The sequence below is a fragment of the Copadichromis virginalis genome, linkage group LG14 (assembly GCF_057382275.1).
Source record: "Copadichromis virginalis isolate Kocher_CV1m ecotype Utaka linkage group LG14, C_Virginalis_male_GT1.1, whole genome shotgun sequence".
Classification (NCBI taxonomy): Eukaryota; Metazoa; Chordata; class Actinopteri; order Cichliformes; family Cichlidae; genus Copadichromis; species Copadichromis virginalis.
The window spans coordinates 18,804,143-18,813,667 of NC_140631.1; the positions used below are offsets into that span (position 1 = coordinate 18,804,143).

At 40.2% G+C, this 9,525-nt stretch overlaps 2 protein-coding genes across 2 annotated transcripts; both read right to left on the reverse strand.

Annotated features, from left to right (window-relative positions):
- Positions 1-346: 346 nt before the first annotated feature.
- Positions 347-2,668, reverse strand: snrpd2 (small nuclear ribonucleoprotein D2 polypeptide). The gene is made up of 3 exons (XM_085429740.1): positions 2,545-2,668; positions 1,517-1,696; positions 347-793 (listed from the first exon to the last, which is right to left on the reverse strand). Coding segments are annotated over exons 1-3 (357 nt in total). The 5' UTR covers positions 2,547-2,668; the 3' UTR covers positions 347-618.
- A 4,390-nt stretch (positions 2,669-7,058) lies between these two features.
- Positions 7,059-8,580, reverse strand: foxg1c (forkhead box G1c). Its single transcript, XM_085478814.1, has one exon. It carries the CDS (start codon positions 8,504-8,506, stop codon positions 7,310-7,312), a length of 1,197 nt encoding a protein of 398 aa, XP_085334940.1. The 5' UTR covers positions 8,507-8,580; the 3' UTR covers positions 7,059-7,309.
- Between the last annotated feature and the right edge of the window lie 945 nt (positions 8,581-9,525).

The window sequence follows — 9,525 nt, forward strand, 5'->3', positions numbered from 1 at the left end:
TTATGGTTATTCAAGTTTATCACATCATCATTTTAATTACTGGTAAAGTTAAAGACCCAGTCAGATGTTTGTGTGAAAGCGTGCAGTGATTATTAAATTAATTCTTTAGTTGGAGCCAAAATGGTTTTTGAAGTCAGGGATGTTGATTTTTAGCCCAAGTGAACATAAATAGATGTACCAAATGTGATGAAGCTGAAATATTGAATTCTTGAGAATGGGATAAACAGACAATCTGAAAACATAAAACCATTGTTTTGTCAGAAAAATTAATAATATAAAGACTAGTCTACATTTGTGTAATGTAAACTACATACACTCTAAAAGCTATAAAAATATCTGCACAATGTTTTCATCTCTTCATCACTTTTATTATGAAAATGAAAAAGACAGAAAAGCTCCACAGACAAAGAAAAAAATTGGTCACTTTCGTGCCTAACATTTTAAATGACCGTCAAATGGGAGAAACATATTTTTGATGACATGTTTTCTGTCTTAATAGTGAATTCAGTGATCCAACATCAAAATCAAAACAAATAAGGTTACGGCAACTACAATCAATTGCCTTGAGAAAGTGTAAGAAAAAAAGAAAAAAAAGAATAGGTGAGCGGTTCAGAGAGTTCATTTTCCTGTGATCAGAGGATTTCTCAGCACCACGATGACAGAATCCCCCCTGAGGAACATTTTAGAAATGTAGCGGTCCTTATTTACGGGCTTCGACTTCTTCTTTCCCTTCCCGCTCTTCGGAACTTCTGTCCACATCTCCTTCACGTTCTCCAAGACCATGTTGCAATGCCTGAAATGCCGATGGTGATGTAATGTTAGTAATTTATAGAAAATAAATGCATACATAAATAAAAGCCCTGTGATCTTACTCAGGTACTCATACATATGCATTTACATGTTCTGTGATTTTTTTTTTAATCTTTTGCAGTATCAGAAGAAATAATAAATAAATATCACACCTATAATGGAAAAAACAAAACAAAAAGTACTTTTTAGCTGCTACCTCATTCACAGTGGGTTATCCCGGTGGGTAGTTCTGCATGTTTTCAATTTCTATAACAGATTTTTCTGACGCAACACCAATAGGAGTTGGCATTTCCTCTGGGATTCAGCCGGCAGATCTTTCACTCATTAGGTGTGTAAACCAGCTAATTAAAATGATCAAATGTGCCTGAGGATTATGATGTTCCAGCTACATTATACAAGAATAACAAACTAAATGTGTTTGGTTATTTTTACCTTTGAGAGAGGGCAATATTTAATAACAAAGTAAAGGTGCTAAATGTGACTCCAATGGAGAAAAATAGGAAACGAGTGAATACTAAAAAGGGACCAAAGTGACGCGATAGCATGTTATCACCATTGGCTAGCAATAATAATGAAATAAAGGCTTAAATGTAAGAAAACAGACAAAAGAAACATGATAAAAAAAAAAACACACTAATATATACAAGTAAGTCTCACATTATACCCTCAAGAGTGTTAAATACTAAATAAGTGTCTGATTCAATACCTGTCAAAAGCCTTAACTCTTCCGAGCAGCTTCTTATTGTTGCGACAGTTTATGAGGACCTGCGTGTTGTTCTTCACTGACTGGGTGAGGACTGAGAGGGGGCCGGTGTTGAACTCCTCCTCCTCTCGCTTCTGAAGCTCTTCAGGGGTCATCTCTGACTTGGGCTTTGTTAAGAGGCTCCTGCAAATGAAACAATGAAACAACATCATAACAGTATCCTAATAAATGAGTGTGACAATGACAATGGCATATTTGAAGTAGTAAAGTAGCACTATTGGAGGTTTTCTGTTACTAAGATAAAACAAGGCTTTATTGATCCTACAACAGGGAATTTTGTGCGTTGACACAGCTCAGGTACAGATAGCCCGATTATACATTTTGATGTTTTTTTAAATTATTATGACATTTCGCAAAAATTCATTCATTATTTGTTGTGTGACTACTTACTGAGAAAAGTTAAGTGGAAAACTTAAGCTGTACACAGTACACAAAGTAAAGTACCTCACTACACCTGTAAAAAAATAGGTATTGGGCACAGAGATGCATTTATCAGACAACACGCTGAAGCTTAAACCTCGCCATTTAAAAGCTTCAGTGAGTCATATTTTGGGACATGTTTGGGGACCTTTATGCTAAACTATTTTAAAATAATAATTTTTACGTCACTAGACTGCCACAGGTCGCAATTATTTACCAGCATGAAAACGCACGCTCACACATTGTCTCTTGTTAGCATTTAGAAAACTAGCATTTACGCTATAGTCTGATTTCGGAATCAGTATTTTGAAACTTTACAACAAAGAAGACCAGATGTACGAACTACTTTGATATAACTACAACAAATCTGTAACACAGCTAGTTATGAAAAGGCAGAGCTCCGAAATCGTCTAAAAAGCATCAAGCTAACCGGCCCGGGTAGCAGAAAGGCTAACAATGTTAGCCTTTTAAATGCTCGCTATTAGCGGATTTCAGTGTCTGAAAGAATAACCAGTCTCTCATAACAGCAGCTGATCATCACAAACACTTACATGGTTTCTTTAGGTCGTTTTCAGCTCACTCTGTAACAATTCGGTCGTTTTCAGCTCGCTCTGCAACGATTCCGTTGGGCTCGCGTGGATCAAACTACTTCCGGGTCGTTTGAAGGCGCTTCAAAAACGCCGCTACAACTACCGGGTTACTACAGGCTCACTAAACGCTACAAAGAAGTCCATCTGAAACACACGTTTCCATCATTAATTGCATTATATTTTACATTTTATTCAATAGACTGCTTCTAAAAGCTGACTAGATATGATTTTATTATTCTACTCCGGTGATCTATCCTGTTCACAAAGTAATGACACATTAATTGCTGAATTTTAAGAGGTAAGACAGAAATATTTGTTTTTAGTCCAGAAAATCAGAGACAGAATATTTTTTTTGGATAATCAGTTTTTGTAATCACATACTTTGATAAGAGTCCTCACACATACATGAAGATTTAAACATATTACTCCAGTGCCGAAGTCACTTCATTGGCTCCCAGTTGAGTACAGGATAAACTATAAATCTTTCTATTAGTTGATAAAGCTTTCAATGGTTTTAACTTTTATGGTAAACCCATGAGATTACGCGTAGTAAAATATGGTATATACATATAAAATTGACATTGCTGTTAACATATTAAATACAGGATAAATTCTTATGTAAGCATGCTCAAATTGTCTTTCAGTTTGAAAGCATAATTTTACTTATTATTTTACTTATTATAGGGAATAGAGCAATTTTACACTGTGGTAATTTTATGTTTTTTTTCTGCAAAGAATACTGAAACAACATGCTCTAATAATAATTAAAAATAAAATAAAATAAAATAAAAATAATATTAACACCATGGGACTCAATATAACTCAGAGTTCTTAAGAAGATGTTATAGGATAAAGGAAATAAATCAGAGAGCAGTCAAACTGATATGCAGACTCAAACAGTTAAGTCATTGTTTTGCTCTTCGGTACAACAAGAACGAGTAAAAAGAGCACGTCTATGTCTGAGAGAGGGAGATTGGCTTTCTGACAAGAGACAGACAGACGCCTATAGGTGTCCATCCCACCCACCTTGTTTCAGTGGTTGCAGATCTACCTGTCGAAAGCACTTGCTGCAGATAATGGCAGCCTGTGTGCTGCTGAGGAGGGGAGTGTGATTGACTGGGATCGATTACGAGCGCTGCTGGGGTACATCTTTATGGAGCACACCTAGCTCAGCCAAAAGTCTTGCATCCTAAACTGTGGTGTAAAATGAGCTCATATACATGAAACGGAACTGTGGGAGCCTGAAAGGACTTTGGTCAGTTAAGAGAGCAGGCAAATACAAGTTTGCATCATCTCCCTCAAGCAGCACAAGGTGGCAACTTTTGTTATTTTGACTTCATTTACAGGAAGGTTATTATTCTTACCCAAAATCCCAAATATGGTGAAATAGTCAGACTGAATTACTAGTCTGAAAGAAATATCTGACAGCACTTTGAAGATTGAGTTCAAACACGTGAACACGTTGGGACACCTCCAGAAAGCGTGTTACAAAGAGGTGTGGGTATGACAGATTGACTCTACATTTGGAAAGGATTTAGAGTGTCTAATGTGAGTGAAACTGAACCTATACAACACCTTACACTGAACAAGGACATGCCAGGAACAGAGTGATAGCCACCCTTTCCCATAAGTGTTTTTTAAGCTCTTTTTCAGTGCACAACAAAAATCTGTTTAATCTGTTTGATTTATAATAATAATAATAATAATAAGAATTTGTGGTATTGTGGTAACAAGGTTTCTTTTTGACAGAAAATGTTGGAGCATAAACAGAGCCTGAAACTTTTGCAGCGTGGGAGAAACAAGCTGGTCAAACAGGTGCACTTTGAGACATACTGATGCAGAATGTTCAGTGGCTTTAAAGAGCTGATCTGTTTCTCCAAACAGAAATGATGTGGAGGGAGACGTCGAAGGTCTGGCATGGACTGCTTCATGCTCAGCAACTGAATTCCAACCTAATTTTAACGGAAGAACAAATGCAGATATGTGAGGGTGTTCAAAGGCCTATTCCTTCTCACCCAAATAAAAATGAACAAACAAACGTGTTATTCCCACTTTACATTATCAGAATCAGAATCAGAATACTTTATTGATCCCTGGGGGAAATTATTTTTTGTTACAGTGCTCCATTTTAAACCAACATTAAGACAAGACAGACAATACGCTAACTAAGAATAGTACAATATATACATATATATACATACATACATACATAAGTCACTTATAAATAAATATTTGGAAAAGAAACATGTGTAGTTGTAGCAGCAAACAGTGTGTTAAGTGGATGCGTTGTACAGGGAGATGGCCACAGGCAGGAATGATTTCCTGTGTCGTTCAGTGGTGCTTTTCGGTAATCTCAGTCTCTCACTGAACGAGCTCCTGTGACTGACCAACATGTCATGGAGTGGGTGGGAGGTGTTATCCAACATTGTCTTTATCTTGGACAGCATCCGCCTCTCCGACACCACCTTGAGGGAGTCCAGCTCCATCCCCACAACATTGCTGGCCTTACGGATCAGTTTATTAAGTCTGTTGGCATCTGCGACCCTCAGCCTGCTCCCCCAGCATGCAACAGCATAGAGGATCGCACTGGCCACCACAGACTCATAGAAAATCCTCAGCATTTTCTGGCAGATGTTGAAGGACCTCAGTCGCCTCAAAAAATAGAGACGACTCTGGCCCTTCCTGTAAAGTGCTGTGGTGTTTTTAGCCCAGTCCAGTTTATTGTCAATGTGTACTCCAAGGTATTTATAGTCCTCCACAATGTCAACACTGACCCCCTGGATTGAAACAGGGGTCAAGTGTTTCCTGGTCTTCCTGAAGTCCACGATCAGTTCCTTGGTCTTTGTTGTACATTTTAAAAAATGTATCTAAAAAACTGAAAGAGATGATAACTAAAGAGGTTTTTTTAAACTTCTGGTTGATTTTTGAAAAGGCCATCCTGATTTCTGCAGCCTCCTGCACACCAAAAACCAGCGAAACCTTATTGTAGCAGGGTGAATTATAGCTCTATGGTTATTAGTAGAGCTGTCAAACTAAACATGTTATTTATTACACTAACAGCAAACAGTATCTTCTTACTCTTGCCTCAGGATACAAAAGTCTACTTTGCACCAAAAGCTTGTTGCTTCACAGCTAAGCTCCCCCCCCTTGCTGCTCTGCACACCACAGTCCTTCATGCCAAAGTGTAAATATTATCTTTTGTATCTATCTAGATGGTGAGTTTGGCAACAGTGAAGTTACCTGATCCAGCCCGGTCTGCTTTAACCACACGTGACTGAGGATGTGACTGGCTTTGGAAAGGTGGCGGGCTGAGGTTTTTTCTTTCTTTCTATTTATGTTTTTGATAAAGAACCCTTTGTTTAAAAGAGACATCTGCTCTAATCTGCATCCACATACATCTATTAATTTATATCTCCAGGGGGCAGCGGCGAGGAGAGGTGAGGGAAAGTTTAACAGGCAGTGATGTCAGCGCAGGTTGAAACAGAAGACAGATCAATAAGATCTGCGCGACTGGAAATGCCATGTCTACCTGTTGAGGTTACATCACAACCCTTTCCACACGATATCTCCTCGAGAAACCTTTTTAGTGGAACTGTTCATAAACAAAAAAAAAAACAAAACAAAAAAAACAAGCAAACAAAAAGAATGGCTCAGAGCACAGAGGCCTCTGTGCCTCACAACCTTTCCTTAAAACACTCAATCCAGTCTATATATAGTTCTTATTGTGCGGGCTCAAATCTCCAGGGTGAAACATTTAATAACACAGCCAAATAAGAACAATCAACAACTGTAGCTTTTAATGAGGTTAAAAGAAAACACAATTAAAAATGCATTATTTATCGTTTAATTACATGTAAGGTCATTAAAATGGGAATGTAATATATATATGGTTGCAACATTAACGAAATCGAAGACAGTAAGTGCAGCAAATGAGCAGTTTAAGTATCATTTTCACATCACATTTTCACCCAAACTGAAAACTCATAATTTAAAAAGTCCCCGGACTAAAAAAAACAACAAAACAAAACAAAACAAAACAAAAAAAAACCCCGGTTCCACCCGTTCGTTTAAAATTAAGCTGGAACCTTTCCAAAGTAATATTTTAATGTGTTGGATACCATGCTGGGGAAAGCGATTCCCTTCATCAAGAGTTTTATACTTTTCGATTTTATTTCATGTTTAAAATCGTGTTTTCTTCTCATCTCCCTTCAACCCAAAACTGGTGACATGCGCCGAAAAACCCTTCACTTTTTGATACCAATAAACACACATGTGGGAAATCATTGATGAGGAAAGTTAACAAAGGATAATATTTTTTCTAGTACAATTTCAGAAGCAGATGCAAACTCGGTGAACGTTAATTGCATTAAAAAATGATCTGCGCATATCCGCGCATAACCTAGGATTCACAATATACGCAAATACACTTTTGTTTTTTGCTCATTTTCGGAAATGTGTTTGTCAGAGGAAGTATTTTAAGACTTATAGTTCACGCGTCATTTATTTTTTGGTCATTTAAACTTTGCAACTCTGAGAAATAATCCAAGTCTATTAACGTTTTTTTTTTTTTACTTAGATACATCCACTGTGACGCAGACATTTGGGTAAATATTGCAGGATTTTTATCATTCATCGGGATTCTTTGGCTTTGCCTTTTGTTTCCAACAATTAGCAAACTATCTACAGCAATGTTTCAAATCTCACACACTGGCTGTCGGGACTGTATCTATTTCTCTATATTCCAAGACGACGGGCTCGGGCTGACTTGAGGGCAATAATTTGAAAAGTCACCGCAGCATCCTCCGAGGTCTGCATGACCGCTCTTGGGTAAAAACGTCGCCGCTGGTGTCTTGGAGGTGGCGCACTCCTCTTGACTAAACGTGGCGGCGCACGGTATGTGGTGAGAGTAAAAGTAGCTGGCTTGTCCGGAGATCATGTTAAAAGAGCACGGGTCTGTCAGCGGCAGCGTGCACGCGGGGATGGAGGCGGAGAAGGCGGTGCACGCGGCGCCGATCTGGTGGCGACGGGACTGCGCGCAACTGAGTCCGATGTAAGACATCTCCTGGTGCGTCTGCAAGAACCGGTCAGCGTCCGCAGCGTTTGCGCTCAGTCGGGCCCGCTGTGAGACCACTGACGTGGCGTGGTTGGAGAAGCGAGGGTGCGCGCTCAGATATGTCCCCGCGCCAAGGTGGGTGCGCACCGGCGCTTGGAGAGGTAGAAACGGCGGAACCGGCCAGTAAAACGAACTGGCTGCGGCCAGAGTGACGCTGGTTGCAGTGCCCGAGGGCATCACACGACCGCCTCCTCTCTTCAGCCCGAGCTTGGTCCTGGAGCCAGCTGCGGCTCTGCGGCGCAGTTTTCCCGATGTGCCACCTATGAAGACGTCCTCGCTGCAGGGGTCCAGCATCCAGTAGTTGCCTTTGCCGGGATCGTCGTAGTGGCGCGGCACTTTCACGAAACACTTGTTTAGGCTCAGGTTGTGCCTGATTGAATTTTGCCACCCTTGTCTGTTTTGCCGGTAGTACGGAAAGTTTTCCATGATGAACTCATAGATGCCGTTGAGCGTAAGCCGTCGTTCGGGACTTTGGCGGATCGCCATCATGATGAGCGCGTTGTAACTAAAAGGCGGTTTTTCGGGTTTGACGCTTTCTTCTGCCCCACCGGTTTTCCTCGATTCTTCCTTATTTCCTTCTCGTCTCCCAGTTACAGTCCCCGCTTTGGTTTCCACTTTGGCGCATTCTTTTGACTTTTCAAAGTTTTGATCATGGCTGGCTTTTGCAAGCTGGCTAGAGCGCACTTTCTGGGACTGAGAAGGAGACTCCTGGTCACCCATCACTCCTTCTCGTCTCCACAACAGGCTGCTGATGCTGAATGAAGACTTGTGGAATAATCGGCTTGAAGTTTTCACATCCTCAATCTCCATCCCAAAGGTTAAAAAACACTCTCGAAATTCTCAAAGCTGTCCGGAGATCACAGGAGAGCGCACCGCTGAACACACAGAGCAAAGATGCGTCGACTCAAAGTGGTAAAGAGCCAAAGACGCACGGGCCAGACAGCGTGACAACAAATGCGCATGATCACAGCAGCTCAGGACTCGTTACCTCCAAAACGACTCGCGTTGGTGTTTACTTTGTAACTGCGCATAAAAGAGAATCATCCTGGGACGTGTTGTGCGCATGTGTCCGTACTTTGAGTCAAGTGGTTCTATTTTAGTAAAAAGATAATTCATTTATTCCAGTGAAGAGTTAAACGCCTTTTATCCATAAAATCAAAGCAACGCACTAAAATATGACTCGTGTGATGTTTTTTCCCCATAAGCACCTATCAACCCCCCCAAAGAAAAATCTATAATAATTTGAGAATGAAAGGATGTGCCATGATACCAAACACACTGTGCCAAGGCGGGCTTGAACCCGGGATGACATGGATGTGCTGTCAATCTATGTGACTGATCAGTGAACTCTGGGGTGCAATTATAACACTTCCGTGACTCATGAAATTCAACACTCTCACACGCGCCTCACCCCCTGGGCTGGCCTCATCTTTCTCTCTCGTTTTTCTTCTTCTCTGCTTTCTCTCTTTGCGCACCTTAATCGACATCATAGGAACCAATTTGGCAAAATGCCGATCAAGAGAATGAAGACGCTGTAGAGACCGAATGATCCTGTATATAACGGGCCAAAGACGAGCAGGCTAAAACGCAGAATGAAGGGCAAGATTATTACGCGTACCAGTTATTTCGTAATTTATACCAGCTCTGAGTTGCAAGCTTTTATGATGCAAAATTTTTTATTATTTCTGGGCAAAAATGTGGTAAAATTAAATAAACAGTAGCCAGAGATTCTCTGTAACTGAAAACTGCCTCCTTACTTCAAATTAAACAGTGTATTTGACTTAATCCATGCTTGTCTTAAATCTAATACAGTGAGTTTTCTCGGTTAC